The following is a 22,477-nucleotide window of genomic DNA, read 5'->3' on the forward strand; positions in this document are numbered from 1 at the left end:
GAGGTGGAAAGATACAGATAACCCTTTGGGGGCTTTGAGTCTCTGGACTTTCACCAGTAAAAACCATCTCAGAAAGCTCTACTTGAGTCCAAGTTCAAAGTAAAATGATGTATTTGGGATAACTTTTTCTCAATAATAGTTTCCTTAATATGAATGCTCTGTGCATTTTACTGTGCAGACTAGACAAGGTAAAACCTCATTTCAGAAGACCATGTTTGTCTTTGCTTCTTAGGGCTTGTCTACACTTATATTTTATAGCGCTCTGATTTGCTGGCTCAGGGGGGTGAAAAATCAGCCCCCTGAGTGCAGCAAGTCTGAGCGCTTTAAAGCACCAGTGTAAACAGGCTCCGGACACTGGGAGCCACGCTCCCAGCACTCGGAGCTAATCCCCTCGTGGAGGTGGATTACCAGGCTGGGAGCTCTTCCAGCGCTCGCGCACGACCACACTCGCACTTGAAAGCGCTGCCGCGGGAGCGTTCCCATGTAGCCATGCCCTAAGAGATGGCCTCAAAACTCCTTGCTCTTCGTATTTAGGGATTAAGATCATAACAAATGTTAATGACAGAGAAATAGTGAGGAGATAACATATGGGGGAAGCCTTAAAAGCAGCGAAAGTTGATCTGGTCTCCTGGAGATCCGGGTAAAATTTTCAAAAATTTCCTTTTCAAAATGATATCGGCTCGTTAGATCCTACGTTTAATTGAAAGACTTAGGCTCCCATGTGCCTTTTGAAAATGAGACTTGGGCACTTTTGAAAATTCTCTCCCCCCCAGTCAAAAATGAGACAGAAAATAAGGGACATGGGGTAGGAGAGAAAAAACAGGCAGGAAAAATGAAGAGATGACTCTCCGAAGAGTCTAATTATTACACACGCACTGCTGTTTAGTTAGGTAATTGAGAATGTCGTCAAAGAGAAGCTGAAGCAAACATGTTTTGAAAATGCATGTGACGATTGCAATGTAAGATGAAACGCTGTGTGTTTACAGGGCAGTAATCCCTGCCTGGGGGGCGTTTTCCAACAAGCAGTTGGAATAGATTCAGGATTAACTCTTTTTATATAATCCCAGAGTTTCTGGCCAGCTGCAAAAAAATACCGTTCTGACACCAGCACAGTCTGAATGTAACATGCGGAACTAACAGAGAAATGGCAGAGTATTGCAAGGAAAGCCCGGATACAAGTATGTAGCTGAGACGTAGATGGATACAAAAAGGACATCTAAGGTGGAAGGGGGCCAGAGTAGTAAAAATCATGATTGCTGAGGTGCAGACAGTAGCGTAGCTGAGAAGAGCCTTGGAGGACTGGATGAGGAACTGGTAGCTGAAGATGAAGGGCAGGCGATGAAGGGATTTGAAGGTAGGAATGATGTGGTCAGAGTAGCAGAGAAATGACCTAGCAGCAGCGTTTTGGCTGGCTTGGTGGGGAGTAGGACAAAAGGTGGGGAGATCATGGATTGCAGGAGTCAAAGAGGAAGGTGTGATACTGAATGCCTGGACAAGGGCTTCAGCTGCAGGGTGGAGAGGGAAGGGCTGCACCTAGAATTGTGGTTTTAGGGGGAAAACAGACATGGTTAGGTGGCCTATCTTAGTGGAGCAGAGGAAGGAGTTTGAATAAGGGCTCATCTACACAAAGATTTAGTTTATGGCAAGCTGGGCTGTGAATCTACCCCCATATCAGCCTATCTTATGCAAGCGCAATAACGCTTTATTAATGAGCTTTTATCTGCTTCTCTTACAAAGAGGACTAGATCAAAGGGCACTAATGAACTGTTAATGTGCATCAGCAACTACATAGGCAGTTGGAGTGCGGGAAGCTAGTGCAGAGCAGATTCAAACCCCAGCTTGCCAGGGACTCCGTGTTTGTGTAGACAAACCCCAAAACATCACATTCCAGGGACAGCGATGTGTCTGCCTATGATTGAGAGAGGAGGGGGAGGCTGTGCCCTTTTGAATGTGGGTCCGCACAGGGTGGCCAGCAGGAGGTATGGGACTGTCAGAGGTGGGAGACTGTATAGCAAGGGAGGTTTGGGAACCATCAGCATGGATAATGGTGATTGACACTACATCAAGTAGGGGCAAAGGCTGATGGTCTGAAGGACACACAGCGGCAGAGCAGAGGAGGAGTTGCTGATGCTGATGTAGAAGTAAGAGGAGAAGAAGCAGGAGAGAATTCAAGGATGGAGCAGAGGAGTGGGGACAAACAGTGTCTGGCTTGGAGGATGACATTGGAAAAGAGGCTCTGAGCCTTTGCTAGGAGGGAGCTGCTATTTGCTTTTAGAGCAGTTTCAGTAGATTGCGGAGCAGCCAGATGAGAATTAGAAGAGAGAGTGAAATAAAAGCAGCAGGAACAGGTATCTTTGCAGGCACAAGTGCTGCCCTCTTTACACATGCAAACATCCCCCTTCCTCCTCCATATGAAAATTTGTCCCATGAAAGTGCTAGTCTTAATTTGAATCTCACCTCGCTGGAAAACTGCAGTGGCCCGTTGTATTGTCTGAGTCTGTTTGTGTCCCTTCTCTTTCAGGCCTTTCTTGAAGCAGCAACGAATGTATTTTGTATTTGCTCATATGGTGACGTCCGTATCAACCTGGCTGGCCATAGTTCTCCTTATCTTTATCAGCCTTTTCCCGGAGATTCTTCTAGTAGTTTTTAAAAATGCGAAAAGGAAAAACCATCAGGTAAGGAATGAGAGAATATACCACTACACTTCCCTTGTTTGGAAGAGGCGCTTCCGTTCTTCTGAACACCTGACAGACTTTGGGGTAGCCATGCACCATTTGCACCTAGTGAGAGGCTGCCTGCCTCTCATTGTGTCATTCCTTCATGTGCCAAAAAAGGTCAAAAAGTGTTAACCAGAAGTACTGCCCTGATCCGCGGAAGCAGCCGCATCAGCAGTGCCTTTTCAGTCAGCGTTTGATGTCTGTATAGAGTGTAACTGCTTCTCCTTCTAGAAAGTATATCTTGCAAATCACATTGGACTTCATTCTGCTCAGTTTCACTGCTCCAACCCATTACTAGTCTTAATTGACTGTCAAAACTTGCAAATTTGACCTAATCAATCATCTAAGGGGAGTTCTTGGGGATTTTGCTTTTTGGGAGATTTAATGATTTTTTGATGGATAAGATATCTTTAGTTTTTTTCATTATCTTCCTCATTCTCATCATAAGGGTGGAAAAGTGGATTTTGCACCTGAGTTGCTAAATTTTCACAGTGAATTTGCAAGGGACTTGACAGCTAGTTCAAATACAGTCAAAAATAGCCTTGCCCCACAGTCCCTGTTACCATAGTATTGGGAAACCTCACAATCACTTATGCCTTTATTATCCTGCGAGGTAGGGAAGCAGTACATAGAATCATAGAAGATTAGGGTTGGAAGAGACCTCAGGAAGTCATCTAGTCCAACCCCCTGCTCAAAGCAGGACCAACCCCAACTAAATCATCCCAGCCAGGGCTTTGTCAAGACTGGCCTTAAAAACCTCTACGAACGGAGATTCCACCACCTCCCTAGGTGACCCATTCCAGTGCTTCACCACCCTCCTAGTGAAATAGTGTTTCCTAATATCCAACCTAGACCTCCCTCACTGCAACTTGAGACCATTGTTTCTTGTTCTGTCACCACTGAGAACAGCCTAGCTCCATGCCCTTAGGAATACCCCTTCAGGTAGTTGAAGGCTGCTGTCAAATCCCCCTTCACTCGTCTCTTCTGCAGACTAAATAATCTCCGTTCCCTCAGCCTCTCCTCATAAGTCACGTGCCCCAGCCCCCTGATCATTTTTGTTGCCCTCCACTGGACTCTCTCCAATTTGTCCACAACCCTTCTGTAGTGGGGGGCCCAAAACTGGACGCCCTACTCCAGATGTAGCCTCACCAGTGCCGAATAGAGGGGAATAATCACTTCCCTCAATCTGCTGACATTGCCCCTACTAATACAGCCCGCTATGCCGTTGGCCTTCTTGGCAACAAGGGCACACTGCTGACTCATATCCAGCTTCTTGTCCACTGTAATCCCCAGGTCCTGGGGAATTGAGACACAGTGGCTAATTGACTTGTCCCGAGATCACATAGGAAGTTTGTGGTGGACCTGGGATTAGAACCCAGTTTTCTAGGGTCCCAGCGTAGAGCCCTAACCACCAGGCTGTCCTCTTTCTTTATCACTCCCGGTCAAGAAAGACACTGGATTTTCCCATGCATGATGCAGTGTTTCCTGAAGGCCAGTCTCACTCTGCTAAAAGAAGGGGAGGAGTGGTGGGAGGGGCTGTTTTTAAAATAGAAATTATCTGCTGCAAGCTTTAATGGTGGTAACTGTCTTTGAATGTTGGTGATAAGCACCAGTTTACTTTTGCCTATTTCCCCAACGTTGAAAGCCAGCACAGCTGTGGTTAGAAAGTGTCTGGAAGATGGTGCAAGAAGGAACAATCAGTTGCACGCATACAAAACGCGAAATGACTGCCTAGGAAGGAGTACTGCGGAAAGGGATCTGGGGGTCGTAAGCTAAATGAGTCAACAGTGTAACGCTGTTGCAAATAAAGCAAACATCATTCTGGGATGTATTAGCCGGAGTGTTGTAAGCAAGACACAAGAAGTAATTCTTCCACTCTACTCCGCGCTGATTAGGCCTCAACTGAAGTATTGTGTCCAGTTCTGGGTGCTACATTTCAGAAAAGAGGTGGACAAATTGGAGAAAGTCCAGAGAAGAGCATCAAAAATGATCAAAGGTCTAGAAAACATGACCTATGAGGGAAGATTGAAAAAATTGGGTTTGTTTAGTCTGGAAAAGAGAAGACTGAGAGGAGACATAACAGTTTTCAAGTACATAAAAGGTGGTTACAAGGAGGAGGGAGAAGAATTGTTCTTCTTAATCTCTGAGGATAGGACAAGAAGCAATGGGCTTAAATTGCAGCAAGGGAGGTTTAGGTTGGACATTAGGAAAAACTTCCTAACTGTCAGGGTGGTTAAGCACTGGAATAAATTGCCTAGGGAGGTTGTGAAATCTCCATCATTGGAGATTTTAAAGAGCAGGTTAGACCAACGCCTGTCAGGGATGGTCTAGATAATACTTAGGCCTTGGCTACACTTACCCGCTAGTTCGACGGCTGGAAATCAAACTTCTGGGTTCGACTTATCGCGTCTAGTCTGGACGCGATAAGTCGAACCCGGAAGTGCTCGCCGTCGACTGCGGTACTCCAGCTCGGCGAGAGGAGTACCGCGGAGTCGACGGGGGAGCCTTCCTGCCGAGTGTGGACCAAGGTAAGTTCGAACTAATTCGAACTAAGGTACTTCGAACTTCAGCTACGTTATTCACGTAGCTGAAGTTGCGTACCTTAGTTCGAATTAGGGGGGTAGTGTAGACCAAGCCTTAGTCCTGCCATGCATGCTGGGGACTGGACTAGATGACTTCTCGAGGTCCGTTCCAGTCCTATGATTCTATGTTAACGAAAATGAAAAGTTCCTGTTCCCTGCTATGTGCTTCTCCAGTTGTTCAAAACATCTCTGCAACATCACATCAGAGCTCTTAGCCCCATCCTTCTCCACCGCCACCACCTCCTCCTCCTCTACTGGCACCTGCTAATGCTCCGCTACTTTAGCCTATCCTTCTATGTTCCTCCCATAGCTAGTGTATTTATTTTCAGATGGGGTAGATTAGCGATTTAGGTTCAACGTACTGTTTGCACATCTCTAAGCAGCAGGTTACTAAGCTGTCGTTTTGTGCCATTTTGATAATGTAGTTTCTAGGCAAGGTGCGACCCGAAATGTAAAAGAATTTTAATGTAACCATTTCTGTTTTAAATGACACTAAGTTTCATCGGAATTTGTGTTCAATGAAATTGTAAAATTACTTTCAAATACTGAAGTTTAGGAAGAAGAGATTTTTCTCATGGTGCTCTGGTATCCTGTATGACTTTACTGTAAGCTCTGTGCATTTCTTTCAGGGTAATTTTTTTCTCTGGCCTCTGTATTTTGACCAAAAATTGGTATTTAATTAGATATAAAAACATTGAAGTCTTAAAGATGTTTCCTTAGAACACTTGCTAGATTCCCTTGGCACAATATTGATAGTGCAATCCATGTGCCTATGAAATAACAAAATCTGTGAAACCAATTATTAGTGTTCAATTTTATAAGCAATGAAAACTTTTGGAATCTTTGTTATGTTTATCAGACAGGTTTCAACAGCCTACCACTTCCAGCGTAAAAGGCTGTGTTTGTTTTCCTTTTAACTCTTTATTACGTTGGTTCTAAGAACATTAATGGGTCAGAACGAAAAAGAGAAACCCAGTATTTGACTCTTCTTTAAAAATCTGTCCTCATCCTGTGTTCCCTTTGGTTTATAAGGAAGGCTAACCAGCTTGGTGGGTGGTAGGTGATGTCCAATTCTTAAGACCTTGAGTCGCCATGTTAGAATTTTTCTTTTCTTTTTCGGTTTTTGTTTAAGACGTTAAAAATGTAACCTAATGGCTTCTAGGAAGTTAGACTAGCCAATTTCAAAGGAAAAGAATGGTTTGCGCTCAGCAGTGGTGGTGAGGAAGTTTCCTCAAGGTGGGAGAAATGTGGTATAAAGAGTCGGGTGATTGAAAAGTCACTCGGGTCTAAAACCTGATCCCATTGACTTTAGTGGGAGCAAGATTTGGATCTTGCAGAAACTTAGGCGACGGCATCTAGTAGATCAGCAGTCTGGTGCCAAGATTTCCTTCTGGGGCCGCATTGGCTGGGTAGAGTTTGGGGGGCTTTGTTCCAGCTTTCCATTGTGTCCCAAAAGTTAGTCATTGTGCTTAAAAAGTGTGTCCTTGACCAATCTGTGGCCGGGCCGCTAGTTGATTTGGCTAGAACTTCCTCACCAGGGGTGAAATCCTGACCCCTCTGAAGTCATTGGGAGTTCTGGTGTTGACTTCTTTTGGGTGTGTTACAGTGCACGCTAAGCCTGGGATTGTGAACTAGGTGTATCCAAGCCTTTGCTTTAACACCCACCCTGCATTGTAACCTGGGTTTACAGTTGCTGGTCTCACAGCTGTGCTAACACATCCATATGGCACTAGGCAGCCCTTCTGACTTGGGTCTGCAGCCTGACTTGTGTCCACACTGCAAAATGACAGGGTTTGGACCCGGATCACACCGGGACTTGGACTCTGGGTCAGAGGACCTGGGTTCTGACTGCTTGCTGACCTGCGTCAGACCGATTTGGGTGTGGATGGCAGGGGAGCTTGGTCTCAAATCCAAGTCAGGGCCCAGGCTTAGAGTGTGTAGTGTAGACGTACCCACTGGGGCCAGGATTTCATCCCTGGTGCTCACACAGACAAGCAAGACGCCTACCATCCAACAGAGTAGTTTGGTGGTTCCCTCCTTCAGCAGGAGCGGGGCTGAAACCTTGAGCCCCGGCAGCTGTGCTCCGGCTCTCGAGTTGCTGAAGATGGTCATTATGTGGCTTGGAGGGCTAGTAAGTTTGGTTACCCTGGTGTGTATATACATAAAAAACACAAGATGAGGGTTTCAAGATGTTATGTTTCAAGTAGCAATACTAAAATAGTAGTCAAGAGTTTCGGACATGGGTGTCTAAAGTTAGATGCCTGTGTCCGTAATTAGACGCCTAAGCAAGTGGCCTGATTTTCAAAGGTGTTGAGGAACCACAGCCTCCACTGATTTCAGTGGAAAATTCCAGACTTGGCCACTTATTCAGGTGTCTAAACTTCCAAAGTGCTGGCTAAGGTTTCAAAAGCCTGCGTATGACTAGCAAGAGCAGTGTCTGCTGTCTCTCCTTTCAAAAACAGCGGGTGAAATCCTGACCCCATCAACCCCACGTGATTTTTGCCCTTGACTTCAGTGAGGCTGGGATTTCACCTGGAGCGGTCCCATTTTCTAACGTTTCCCTTCAGTGCACTGCTGTTCGCTCGGCCTGTATTTGTCAATGTTTCTATGTGCAAGTGTTTTGAACTGCAAAATGCATTCATGTTTTCTTTTGGTTTCTGCATTTCTCTCTCTCTCTCTCTCTCTCTCTCTCTCTCTCTCTCTCTCTCTCTCTCTCTCTCTCTCTCTCTTTCTGCTGCCATTTTCCACCTTTGTGTGCTGTTGCGAACTAGGTAACGAAACGCCTTCCTTCCTCAGGAACATCCACTATCTTCATGCTCTCTCAAACTTCCAGCAATCACAGCTTTTCTTGGAATGAATAAGGTGATTTCCTTGCTTAATCAGTACAAGTTTGCTTGTGCTGCTGTTTTTTTCCTTCTCCGAATGCATCACCGCTGATAACCTGTGGTTTTTAGATCGGCTTGTGCAATAAATGGTTTTTTAAAGGTACCTTTTCATTTAAATGTATTTTGTCTACCCCGTTCACTTCGTTGTCGCTATCCCGTTATTTAAAGCTTCACAACAACTTGCTGCCCATCAACTCAGCGGTGCTTGTTGCATGCATCCTCATTATTTAGTACGGCCCGTAGATGTGCATGGTGCTTGACAGACAGACAGACATAAGACAGGTTACACCATCAGGGGACTTACAATCTGCATTTTGGACCAGATTGCCAGCTAGTGTAAACCGGTGCACCTCCATGGAAATCCGTGGAGTTGTGAGAAATTACACCAGCTGTGGATCTTGCCCTGTCTTTACCTACTCTCTTTCCCCCCTGTAGAGCCTGTTTGAGTGCACTGGATAAAGCTGTCTTTGAACCATGGAAACAACAATCTGCTTTATTTTGACTGTGCTCCCAGTTACTTGATGTGTGTGCAAACAGACCATCTCGCACTTGGCCAATTCCGTAGGCTAGCAGTAGCTTCTCGAACACATTCCTTTGGCTAACAAAACAAGATTTTACTCACGTTACAGTAAAGAATGTATTTTGCTAGTCGTAAATGCTATAAAGTTTCGAAAAAATAAACAAAGATTTTTGTACCAGTTATGCTGAGTGCAATTCTCAATTGCAGCTGCTCTCTATGGGGATGGTAAGATACCAGAGCATTTTATGCATGTTCCTAGTTGGTTTCATTTTCACCTTGCTGTGTTTGCCACATACTTCTCAGTGTCCAAAAATATTACCGCAGAGGGTGATGGATTCTTTCCCTCTCCTAGAAACTTCCAAACTTTGATGCCCGAAATTGAGCATCTAAATAAGCGGGGGTGATCTTCAGAGTTGTAGTGCACACCACCCATGTTCACCAAAGGTGCCTAACTCTTTGGCACTCATACTTGAAAAATTTGGCCAATATTTCCTAATATTGGCATTTATAAATCATGTCTTCATTAGTCTTTTTGATTATTTAACTTGAAGTTTTCTTACAGAATGATTCAGTAAGTCTTTTCTTATTTGTTACACCACTGGGTAGATGAACATGTCTCATGTGCTTTAAGTATTTTTGCCTCACTATTACAGAAAAAACTGAGCAGTAGGAAGGAATCTGATTCACTGTCGTCCAGACCTTCTGTCAGGTCGTCCAGACCTCTTCTTTTAAGAACATTCTCAGACGAGTCTAATGTATAGTAACAGGTACCCTATTCAAAAGAATTGGGATGGTTTTAAAGGCACAAATTAACCAAATCTTCCAAAAATCAATTAAAATATAGTTCTTATCATCTTCTCAGTTGGTGGTGTGGGGCACCTGTCTTTGCAAAACATAAAGGTGCAATGCTTGGCATACATTTTAATCTTTGGAGCTATCCATACAACTTTTTCAGAACCTCCGTAGATGTGTGCAGATTCTTTAGAGTTCCAAGATCCTACTGTAGTAAATGAAAATGTACAGTATAGTTGGCATAAGCCAAGTTTATTTGAGTAATATTGAGACAACTGAGACTGAACATATTGTCATTAAATTATGTTAACAGTGATCATAAAACTTTAATACTCATGTATTTCTAATGAAATGTCCAAATCCCAATGATTAAAATTATTCCATTATTGCATCTGGATCAATTCAAAGGTTATGGGTTTGGTTTTTTGTAAGTGCATGCTTTTCTGTCAGAATTATACAAAGAAACGTTAATGTATGTGAACAGAATTGAATCTAAACGTGTCATGTATTTGATTATATGTACAGCATACTTGTGTTTGTGTGTGTGTATAGACATATAATTACTATACTACATGTTTGGCTTTTTAATGATCATGTTTAGAATCACTCTCTATGCTTCTAGCTGTAGAAATGGATAAAAGTGCCAAATTTCATTCACGCTTAGAAGAAAAAGCTGCAGCCGTGCTACAAATGTCTTATTGTTCCTCCTAAGGTATTTGTATATAAATTTGCAAGTAAGGGAGCCATTGAGGCAAATCAATTCCAGGTTAAAAAGCCCACTTTTCCTGGTCTTGGTTAGTAAATATGTGTGCTAGCCTGGATGTCCATATTCCCAAGTATTAACCCTGCTGCTCCTTAGTGTAACAATTCTGTAGTGAAACAAGGAGGGGGGGGGGTCTTGTCATGAATGAAAGATTGCTTATGTATAAGTCTACCAGTGGGCTAAGAACGGAGGGTGCTGCCCGTTATCCAGTGCCCTTATTAACCGAGCCCTAAGTATCGCTTAGAATAAAAATGTCACTTCCATTTAACTCCATGATTGTTCTACCCTCCTGTTCTTTAGGTGATGCTGCATACTGTTATTTTCAAGCAGTCTGATTCATTTGGCTCAGTTGCTGTCTTTAGTTTTCTCCTCTTTTGACAGACCACGGCACTGGTCAGTGTACCAGATGAAATAAATAGACCTGCAAATGGCCCGCCTCCTCTGACAGGGCTATAGGCTGTTCTGGGGTGGGGTTTTCAGATGTGATAGGCCTGGAGCTCTGCTGATCCCATTGCCAGTCAGTTGGAATCCCATTGCACCCCTGAGTGTTCTCTGAATTGCAGTGGTGAGTGGAGAAAAGTCACAGGGGCTGAATTTTGCAGGAAATGTATCCCCATTTGGGGCAGTTCTCTGCACCCAGATTTTTGTTTTGCTCAAGGTTCCATAGAGATGGCTAGGTTTTTAAATCTTATCACGGTTTTGAGGCACAGAAAAATGCACCCTATGTCCACTCCAAAAATTCTCAGAGTGAAATTCTTAGTGAAAACAGGCTGTTTCCACATTTGCAGCAATCCATGAAAAACACATGATATTTCTTGTTCCAAATAATTTGCCCATCTTTGTGTGGACGCCCTGAGGCATACAGCCTCTGCAGAAGGTCTGCGCTCCCCACTCACCTGGGGGCAGTGCAGGAACACCAAAGCAGTGATGGCAACCCTGATATTCCAGTAGCCCCTGTCCCATCAGAGCACCAGCGTGTTGCAGACACCCAGCAGCCGAATGATGGCTTGATCATCTGAGCCTCACGTTTTGCATTGTTGGTTGCTCTAAGAATCCTGTTAGCAAGATGTAGGCTACTTGGAAGCCCAGTTCCCAATCCCAGAAGACTGTGGTTGTTAAATTGTATGCCACACTGCTTACTTCGGGGGAAGTCTTATGGAAGAAAGGTGTTATGTGCATGTCAAATATTTATGCCTGTGGCCAGCTTCACCATCTGATCACTCAGATCTGACTGAGGATCTTTCCAGAAAGCAATTACCTGCTTCTTCAGTAGTTAAATGCTGCAGTAATTTTTCCATCTGGGAAGCATATTGCTTCCTAAATGTTCTGCTTTCCAGGTCTCTCTCACACTAGCCAGTGAGTTTTCCATGCCTTATTCTACACTTCTTGATGGGTATCCTCTTCTTTCACCTCCTATGCAACTGGAGCTATGCATTCTGTGCACATAGGTGCATTGAATGATTGAAAAATTTAATGTTAGACCGGAAGCAGCAAGAAAATAAATCAACTTTAAAAAAGAGGAACTTCCCCCTAGTCATTAAGTGCTATTAGTTGGGAAAGATCCCATCCTTCCTAGATTTCAGGAGTTTCTCTTGGTAAATATTTAATTCCTGCATTAACATCACTGAATTAATATGAGAATCACAGGGGAGAGCAAGTCAGAAGTTAATCCTTGACCTAATGTAGCATTTTGAAAACCGTGCAAATTCATTTGTCACCCTGCTCTCTCCCCTTCACTGTGAATGCAGTTTGGCATTTTTATCACTGTCTTTTTATCACCATTTCTGTTATCCTCCTAGCAAATTCTAATACTTGGCTGCCTAGAATAACACAACTATGATTTTTGGAATGTAAAGATTAAAGTAAATGATCTTTTTCCTTCTAATTTTACAGACTGTACCCTTTAATTTGCCTATGCTATTGTCCTACAAACCTATGGAGAATGGTTACACCTCTGAAATGAAGATCGAAGATGCTGTTACTAACTTGACACAAAGATGCCATCTCAGGATACCTCAAATGCAACAACTTTAAATACTGCACCTTGTCGTGCTGCAGGACAAGACGTGTGTTTGAACTCTCAGTTCTCTTTAAGACGACCCATGTATTGTAAGCAGCCTTGCTGACTAAGCAGCTGTGGAGACACTGGCCCTCATTTTTTCAAAGTCTGAAAATGGAAAAGTCTGGGACGTAAAAAGTCCGTGGAATCGGGAGTGGAGAAAAGAACATCTAGAATTCCATAAAAATGGAACAATAAAAACTTTAGAGACACATGGCTGCTCCTTATGCCCACTGACTGGAAGGAGGCTCCTCCATTACAGATTCATCCAACAGCAATGAATGGCCGCTAAAGTCTTATTCTTTTGCCTGACCAAAGAAGTAGCACAGCCTTTCTGCTTAATCGCGGTCTTGTCCAATTCCCATGGAAGACATTGGAAAGGCTCCCATCACGGAAGTAGGGTTGGACCCTAAATTAAAACCACGGTCTGTCATCTTGCACGGCTCCCGTTGCAGCTAATGAGAGTTGTGCACCAGCAGCTGAAGCCAGGATGTGATGGTTAGAAAAGTTCAGCTTTCAAATCCACGCAGCAGAAATACTTGAAAATAGTGAAGGACTGAGCTGTTGATGGCGTGAAATGTCCAGTGGCATCCCCTCTCCATTGCAAACAGCAGGGTTAGCCTGTTAACTGGTCTCTGTTTATTAAAATGCAGAAGTGTGTCAGCCTGAACATTTCTGAGGAGCCGATCAAAATATTGGAAGAGTTTTCATGGGGCCAGACTTCTTTTCCACATTACCAAATTTGATCCTGGAACAGGAGGAAGACATAATGACTAACCCTTTCCCCTTATGTATTGAAAATACACAGAATTCTTTTATTACTCATGAAAATCTTCTTAGTCAGGAAAGAATCTTAAATAAAAGTTGTGTTGTGCCAGGTTTTCAGCCCAAGCTTAACGGGGCCTCTGTGGTTATGCTCACACTCCTGTGAATGTAATTGCAGTTGTTTGGACACCTTAAAGACTTGAATGGCAGTCACAATCAGCCCCTTAAGTGACCCATTGGCATTGATTGTGCTTGCAAATAATACCAGATAAATCTGCAACCTTCATTATCTGCATCAACAGGAAGGGAGGTCAGTTTAAAAATAAGTGACTAAATACATCTGGTTCTATGAGTAACATTTTACTTGGTTCTAAAATCAGCAGATTTTTAAAAAAAAATCTGTGTCTATCAAGATGTTGCGAGTTAAGATGTTGATTTAACAATGCCACGTGTGCAGAGCATAAAGGTAAAATGCTCGACAACCAACTTCTATTTGCTTTTTATTATGCAAGAAAACAATACTACTTTGATTATAAAAAATCCTGAGTGAGCACGGATTAAGTGCAATTGGCATTTTATTTTTTTAATAATATTTTTCCACTAGGTTGACTTCCCCTTCATCCTGTATGGCCCAGGTTTCCTTGTGCCAGATAAAGCAAAAAAAAAAAAAAAAAAACCTTGGGGTAAAAAGTTTCAAAGTATCTAAGTCCCATTTCCTTAGCCTCCCAAGTCTTATTGCAGGTCAATGAGACAGCCTCCTAAGTCACTCGGGCACTTTTGAAAATTTTACCTTTAGGCTTTGCTTTGCTCATGCACAAAGGGACTAGAAGTTAGGGCTGGACAGAAAATACCCATCTCCATGAAATTTCGATGAACAACAGAAAATAATTTTCCATTCCTTCCCTTCAAAAAGTTTGGAAACTCTAAAACTGTAAAGGAATTGGCGCTACTGTTATCAGAAAGCCGTGCACCTGATTTTATGCCTGCTAATAGACTTGGTTTTAAAAAACACTGACAGGGTTGTTCAGTCTCTAGGCCTCTCTCCTGCTGCCTCTGAAGTTGTTGGGATGTTTCCTTAAGGAAAGTTGGATCAGGCTCTCCTGCCCCCCCACTAATGGCAGGCAAATCCTCACCTATATATAAGCAGTCACACAAAGCCTGCCGTTCATGGAAAGCGAGGGAAAGGAGCAGAAACTGCATGCAAGAGGCCTCTGTCACCCCTGCATGTCATGACTGCTTTATGCTACTCAACATGGGGCGGGGGGAAATGTGAGCAGGACTAGTGGGTTGGACACCCCACAGCTCCTAAGACCCAGCATGGACAGGAGGGTGGTCACCCCCATTCACTGCACTGCACCTTACCTAGCAGGAGTGGCCACGGCGCAGCCACTCCTTGCTGAGCACAGGGGGGTGGATTGCATTCCCCTTCATAGTCCCTATAAGCAAGGGCCTTTTTCCTTTGGCTCGTCCCCTGGGACTACAATGGAGCCTTAGATCTTGTCTGATCACCAGTGTTGATGGCTAACGTTGTGCCAACACATTGGAGCACGAGGGGCACATCCGACTGCTACACTGACAATACGGTCTGTACGCCAACTCTGATCTTTCAGCTTCAACGCACAGTTCTGTTTGCTTGTATGTTTACATAATCTTCAAAATGTGGGCACTGAAAGGCAAACTTCCAATGATCTGAGACCATTCCAAGTCTGACGCGGACCGCCTCCTTCCTGGTTTGTTTTGTGTAGCATTCTACGTTGTTGGGATCCAATTCTGCTCCGGCTGATGCCAGCTGAATTTTTCCTTTTGGCTTCAGTGAGAGCAGGATTGTGGTATATTCTCAGGAGTATTGATGGGGTGGGGGGGAAAGGGAGGCATAACTATCATGCATTTTAAGAGTAAGCTTGATTGGAACCAAATTTTTCTCTTTCCATCTCCAAATAATTAGTATTGGTGTAGAGTGAACCATTCACTGTAGACGTACATCTGAAACCAAAACTGATGTGAGGATCCACAAGGATGGGCTGGAATTAACACCAAACATCTAGCAGACCAGCTGTAGAGTGTTGGAAATTCTTGGGCAAACACTCTTGGCTAGCATATTGGTGCAGCTCCACTGAGTTCAGCAGAGCTATTCTGATGTACAGCAGCTAAAGCAGGGGTAGGCAAACATTTTGGCCCGAGGGTCACGTTGGGGTTGCAAAACTGTATGGAGGGCCTGGTAGGGAAGACTGTGCCTCCCCAAACAGCCTGGCCCCTGCCCCCTCCAACTTCCCACCCCCTGACTGCCCCCCTCAGAACCCCTGACCCATTCAACCCCCCTGCTCCTTGTCCCCTGTCAGCCCTCTCCTGGGACCCCCTGCCCCTAACCGCCCCCTGGGACTCCACCCCCTATTCAACCCCTCCCCCCCTGCTCCCAGGCCCCTGACTGCCCCGACCCCTATCCACACCCCTGCCCCCTGACAGGCCCACTGGGAGTCCACGCCTATCCAACCCCCCCGTTCCCCGTCCCCTAACCGCCTCCTCCCAGGATCCCCCACACCTAACTGCCCCCCCGTTCCCTGACTGCCCCAACCCCTATCCACACCCCCGCCCCCTGACAGGCCCCCTGGGACTCCCACGCCTATCCAACCCCCCGTTCCCCATCCCTTGACCGCCCCCCCCGACTGCCCCATTCAACTGCCCCCTGCTTCCTGTCCCCTGACTACCTTTCAAGGCCCCCTGCCCCTTATACAACCCCCTGGCCGCGGCCCACTTACTACGCCGAGCTGAGCATGCAGAGCAGCATGTGTGGCTGCCACGCCGGCCGGAGCCAGACACGCTGTCACTCTGTTCAGCAGAAGCACGCAGCTCCATCACCCAGAGCGCTGCCTGCGCGGCGGCGTGGCTCTGCGGGGGAGGGGCCAGGGGCTAGCCTCCCCGGCTGGGAGCTCAGAAGTTGGGCAGGACAGTCCCGCGGGCCGGATGTGGCCCGCGGGCCGTAGTTTGCCCACCTCTGAGCTAAAGGTATGACCCTCCGGATTCAAAACTAGCAAACCCCAAATCTATTGCTTCCTGAGGACCTGCGGTATAAGAGAGAACAGAAGAATTAATTCTGGAATTTAAGGAGGTCCTGCAGCTGAGGTCCTACCAGAGATCAGATAGCTCAGAATGGCAATAATTTGACAGTAACACAGTAATACTGTGATTGTTGTTCATATAAAATAATACAAGTTGTATTGTTACAGCACATTTCAGTAATGAGCTAAAAGGTCAGTAGGAGCTTATAGGTGGAAAATCTTGAAAGAAACTGGACAGTGTTTCTAACAATTCCCTGCAGATTAATCACACTGATTCGTGACCCAGAAAGTTTAAAAAAAAAAGTAACTAGACTCGCTCGAAGTACTAGTGAAAAGTTTCATAAACTCAATCTGTTTTTCCAAACTAATCTTTGTATGAGGATAGTATAAATTGTCAGGAATTACGTGCAAATTTGCATACCTTCCTACCAGTGGAAGATATAATTAATATCACTGTTGCGCCACTCATCCAATTTCTCAGCTATGGGATTTTTTAAAATAACATAGCATATAAAAAGGTGTAAATTATACACAGTTGATGAGAAGAAACATTTTTCAGCTTCTTTTAAAAAAATGGGACTGCAAACTTACCTTTCCCCCTTCCCCACTTAAAATGCAATTTTATACATGTGTTGCTTTATATAACAGATATTGAATGTGAATGTTACCTTTTATGAATGCAACTTGCCCTTTTTCATTACAGAAACTTCTGTTTGAAGTAATCAATAAACTTTGGTATGTTGTTCTGATTAATATTTTTGCCTCGTCTGTCACTTGGGATGCTCCTAAACCTCATTTGCAGGAGCAAGTAAACTGTTTATCATAGACGCATAAGATGGAGTTCTTAATGGAGGAGGTAAATGGGAGAGGTGTGGTCTGTTGCATGTTATACACAGTGCTTCATTCCTCACATAGAGCCTGATCCAAACCCCTTGGGAGTCTGTGGAAGGACTCCCATTATCTTCAATGGGACTGGATTGGGTCGATAGAGCCATACGTAATTCTCCATGGGCAACTCCCACTGCTGTCAACAAGAATTACACACAAGGGACGAATATGGTAGCCTCTACCTTCTCAGCAAATCAGACCACTTAGTTAAGCACCAAGTGTGAAAATGTTGGTCCTGATGCACAATATTATATACTGGGTACTTGGGTAACGAGTAACTGAAACAATCAGCTGTTTTTCAGCTCCAAGCAATCTTGCCTTCCGTTCCACAAACACAGCAGAGAAGATCAGAGCCCCAGCTCTAAGCTGCCTGGAGTTGATGAAATGCAGGTTAGGATTTGTGCTAATGAAATTCAGTGTCGTTACAAATTGTTGGAGCAATTCACATGCTGTGTGTGTTTATTTTTAAGACGAGTGTCTCTGACTCAAAATGTTTGCCCAAAAAAAAAAAACAGTTTGAGAAATTCTGTTTCTGCCTCTTTAATTATTAAGCTCCTGTGAACCATCACAGGACAGATGGCTGAGCTATTTAAAACTAAAGTTAACCTTTACGGAGTAGCATGTACTATTGGAAACCAAATATACACGTTGAGAATCTTAATAGTCTATTGTACTGTATATTATACTGTACTGAGTGATAGGTAAAGTGATCTGAACAATTGCAAAGGCTTTTTTATCTGAATTGGCTATAAAGAGTGGCAGGAACAGAGTGGGAGCAAAGTTAGTGATGTGAAACTTATGTGGATTGCCAAATACTTCAGAAAGCTCTGAACCATCGCAGTAACCTTTAAAATATCTATTTAGCTAAGGCGGGCCAGTGGTACTGAGTGTTCTCTCCCTCAGGTGCTTGGCTGGCTGGTTGCTGCTCACATGCTCAGGGTCTAACTGCTCACCATATGTGGAGTCGGGAAGGAATTTTCCTCCAGGTCAGATTGGCAGGGACCCTGCGGGGGTTTCACCTTCCTTTGCATCGCGTGGGTGCAGGTCACTTGCCAGGATTCTCTGGGTGTATCTCATTTAATCCTTTCTCCGCTTCTGCGGGGGCCTCAGCCACTGGTGCACCTCAGTCCCTCCCATGCACATGGGATGACCAGACAGCAAATATGAAAACTTGTGTGTGTGTGTGTGTGTGTGTGTGTGTGTGTGTGTGTAGGGTAATAGGAGCTTATATAAGAAACTTGGGACTGTGTGTGTATATGTGTGTGTGTGTGTGTAGGGTAATAGGCGCCTATATAAGAAAAAGACCCAAAAATTGGGACTGACCCTATAAAATCGGGACATCTGGTCACCCTACATGCACATAATAGTCTAGTCTCTTGTGGGTCTCATTTATTTTGGTCTTATTTCTGGTGTTGGGTTTAGTGTTGGGGTGGTGTGGGTGGGTTGTGTGATACAGGAGGTCGGACCAGATGATCTAGTGGTCTCTCTGGCCTTAAATTTTGACTCGATGAATTGGAGAAGTATTAGAAATGAGAAGTATTGGTCATTTCCTAACATTCAGACCTTTTTTTTTTTTTTTTTTTTTTAAATAAGGACTTTTAAGGTCAAGTTTTCAAAACATCAAAGCCCGCATGCATGTACTCATTCCGTATTTGTGTGTTTCAGTGCAGTAACGGCAAAACCAGATGCATCTGCACCTCCGTGTGTATGAGAGAGAGAGAGAAACGGTGGCCTTCCTACGGCTGCTTGTGGAAATATTAAAATCTGATTTCAGCCTCACTTTGAACCTTTTGAAATAGTGGGATATAAAGTGGTGAGCTGACTCTGTAGCAGAAGACTTTGCCGACTGCAACAGCATATTGGCCCCCCCACCCCCTCTCGTGTGCTAGTATTTATAACAAGAAAGTAAAGTAAGTGAACGTAAGCAGGGTTCCAACTCAGCCCTCGGGCATGGAATCCAACCCCCCCAAAAGTGTTAGTCTCCCCTCTTTACATCAGGCTGCCCCAAGCCGCAGATGGCTGATACGGTTTAAAGCATGGCAGTTCCCATAGCCACTGGTACGCAAGGGAGGGATGTTACGGGCATCACATCCAATTGCCTTTGACTTCCCTAACCCTATTGACCAGGTACCTTTTTACATCTGGATGAACTGGAGCATATGCGATTTGAGGGAAGATGAACTGACGTTAACCCCTTGTTCACTGGGGACTAGGTAGTGTCCCTGTCCCCTGACTTATTACTGAGATACTGGTAAACTGTAGACAAGTGAGCTTACGTATCTGAGGCACTTTAAACTGCTGAAATTGCTGGGTATATAAAAGGTAGTTCATCCCTGGTATAAGCTCTTTGATGTCAATATACTTATACCAGCAATGAACGTATCCCTTTCACTTCGTGTTAGTTCCAAACTAAATTTAGCTAAACCTGTTTTTCCCGTTTCCAGGATGGCTTAAAATATAAACTCTTAGCTCTGGCTCTGGGCGTGAAAGTACTAGATTGTCCGGCCGCGCTCTGGGGCCATTAGTGCTTGCAGATATTTTCCCAGGGAGCACCAGCATCAAATGAACCATCATCTGTATGTGCATCCCAGGGCCTTAAACCCACTGATACTCACCTGGGGAAGGCCTTGAGTTGGGGTTTGGCCAGAGACCAATGTACAGAATAGGGTTGTGGATGAGATGGCGGGAGGAGGGTGATAAACAGGGATGTAGCAACGGAATTCCTGAATTATGTGAATGTGCTGGCTGAAAACCAGGGTAGAGGGACTGTAGCTGGACCTTCCTAAACTTCAGCAGCTGTTACAGTAAGGGCACAAGATGGGATTGAGGTGTCAGTTTCCACCACTACTACATAGGTCACTGTGACCCAAAGGCCGTGGATGCCAACTGGCAGAGGGCACAGGACTCCTGGGTTCACCAAAGGAATGTCATGGAAGGACTCTAATGAAAGCCTGTGTCCCATTGGTCGTCATAATCATGGCAAAACGGGTGTTGTATAAGGAGTTATGTGTATACACTGAAAATTATGTTCTTAAGGTCTGTGACGAGACTGGTCACCTGAAAGGTAAAAAGTTGGTTTTCTTTCAGGCAAGATTGCTTTTCTAGCTGCCTGCTTCCATGTAAATTAAATATTGTCTGGTTCACAATGGGCCTCCAGTTACTATATGACCCGCCTGCTAATGAAGGATTGTGATATCTTCAAAGAGAGGAAATGTACAGGCAGAAGTGACCAGCAGAGGAGAGAGAGCCCAGTTTACACAGTGAACTTTTGGGGATACAACTCAATAGTACAGAGGCACACCCTCATTCCTTCCATCTGTCAAGACAAGCGGCCAGCAGGCTTGATCTCATAAGAAGGGACTGCAGCCAAACTGGTTGAAAATGCTGGGGAAATGACAGAGGTAAGCTACCTTGTAGGAGATTGGGGAATGCCTTGTTGTTTACGTGTAGGCTCTAGAAAGCGTGTTACGATTTTGTTTTATATATCACCACTTGGTTCCAGGATTCTCTCTCTCTCTCTCTCTTTCACTTGAATCTCTGTTCTTTGATGATAAACTTGTTCTTCTTGTCTCTATAAAGTGCTATGCATTAAGTGACCTGGTGAACCTGAGTTGAATCTTACAAGCTGGTGTGGACTGCACCTCTGGGAATAGCAGATCTGAGAGTTCGGTGACAGGGACCTGAGCACACTCGGGGGATGCTCGGAGGACTTGGGGGTGAGAGGTTGCCTTTCGCTATCCCTTACAAAGAGAGTCAGGTCTAGTGGAGACTGAACGGGTGATCAGCCCGGTGCATGACAGCCGTGCAATGACCTGTGCTGTACTGGGACCAGTGCTGTGTGTAGAAGCAGTGGTGAGTTACCAGCATGCTAGGGGAATCCGCTCAGTGATAACCATGCCAAAATTCCCTGGGCCAGGCGAAGCTGTAGGCTGCCAGTTGCAGATGAGGGAAATGCTGAGAGTTCAGCCAATTGATTTCTTCCTTAGGTGCAGGCATTTCTCCGGGCCTAACAGGGCAGCTTCTGACAGAGCAGAAGGGCTGGGGCAGTTGAAAGGAAACGCCGCCTCTGACTGCCTGGCTTTTCAGCCTGGCCACACAGTTGAAAGGAGCAGCAGTCAGAAGCGGGAGAAATAAAAACTCAAGCCTTTCCAAGAGGGAGAATGGCTGTTGCTCCAAAATGGAGCTATGCTGGGCAACGGTGTCTGGTTCTTCAGATCAGCCGCAGAAGGAGCTTACGGTGGGCCGGAGAGTTACAGGTCTGGGTTTGTTTAAAAGGCAACCTGAAAAGAGCGACTTGTTTGATTGACCAGGGATTTCTGCTGTGTTTTTTCACCAAATAGCACGGTCCCATACAGGCCATGTCGACCTTTGTCAGAACTGAGGGTTTTACTGAACATGAGTTGAAATTATCAGATTAATTGGGAAATTCTCCCCCCCGCCCCCTAAGGCCTGTTGCTAACTGTCAGCCTACATGGAATAAAACTCAGAAAATAGAGGGGTCTGGTGGAAACTCTAACACAACCTTTCCAAGGGAATGAGATCTCTCCTGCTCCCTGTGGAGCCTTGTTCCCTTCCAGGGCAGTTGAAGAACATCATCCAGTGGGTCCCATCTTGCAAGGTGCCGAGCACTATCTTGCTAAGCATGTTGTGGGCTCATGCCCTGGGATGGAGAGCCTCTTCAGCCAGCAGGACAGGACCGGTAGCTTCTGTTTAAGTGTCCATCCATCAGCCAGTGCAAAATCGGATCAACCCCGACTTTGCCTCCTCTGGAAATCCATCACTGCCGCAGCACGCTGGAGAGATGGCAAGTGTGTGGAGGGATTGAAAAATAACTACGTAAAAGAGAAGGTTTCACTGTAATGCAGCAATCTGAGGGAATATTGTTGAGGAACGCTGTACCTGGGTGTACTTTGACCTATGCATAAGTGGTTTCCCTCTGTCGGAAACTGGCTTATGGTTTTTTTGTGCCAATTGTGTCTGAACAGGGCTATATTGCTATGGCTGCAGTGGGGGTGTAGCTACCTATGCGACACCTAAACACTAAATCCTTAATGGGCAAACCTTGCCTTCTGTTTCACCGGAAACCCCCCTGGACACTGTAAGGAAGTTACGCCCAGTGTTTTCTTTCATGCTTTGCATCGGTCATTTGTATCTGGCTGCTGACATCTTCTGGGGTGGTGCAAAGGTAACTTTGTTCTGATTATTTTTTTGGTCTGTATCTAATAGAAAAGAGCCGTGCCTGGGGGCTCAGGCTTGGAAGATCTTCCTATTATTGGGCTTTCTAATTTGAGTTTGATGGCAGCAGAGCTTGTCAATAACAAAGTCGCAATGTGCCTGTGTAACTAAACGCTGGCCATAGACACCAAGACATTTGTAGCATCTCACAAAATACTGGATGTCAGTGCAGGAGAACTCCTTGGTGCTACTGCGCCAGTCAAGGCATGTCCTGT

At 44.9% G+C, this 22,477-nt stretch overlaps 1 protein-coding gene across 9 annotated transcripts in view; it reads left to right on the top strand.

The window, feature by feature from the left end:
* ATP11C (ATPase phospholipid transporting 11C) overlaps positions 1-13,195 on the top strand; it is a 117,991-nt gene extending 104,796 nt beyond the window's left edge. For 5 of the 9 annotated variants that reach the window (XM_005294606.5, XM_065556718.1, XM_042851125.2 and 2 more), the window contains 2 exons: positions 2,522-2,675; positions 12,153-13,195. In XM_005294606.5, the coding sequence (XP_005294663.3) occupies positions 2,522-2,675; positions 12,153-12,293 (295 nt within the window). In that variant the 3' untranslated portion in view covers positions 12,294-13,195. Of the gene's footprint in view, positions 1-2,521; positions 2,676-8,070; positions 8,162-9,357; positions 9,472-12,152 lie in introns of all 9 variants that reach the window. The other 4 variants (XM_065556717.1, XM_065556716.1, XR_010590302.1 and 1 more) reach the window with 3 other exon arrangements.
* Positions 13,196-22,477: the final 9,282 nt, after the last annotated feature.

Source organism: Chrysemys picta, chromosome 9 (assembly GCF_011386835.1).
Source record: "Chrysemys picta bellii isolate R12L10 chromosome 9, ASM1138683v2, whole genome shotgun sequence".
Taxonomy (NCBI): domain Eukaryota; kingdom Metazoa; phylum Chordata; order Testudines; family Emydidae; genus Chrysemys; species Chrysemys picta.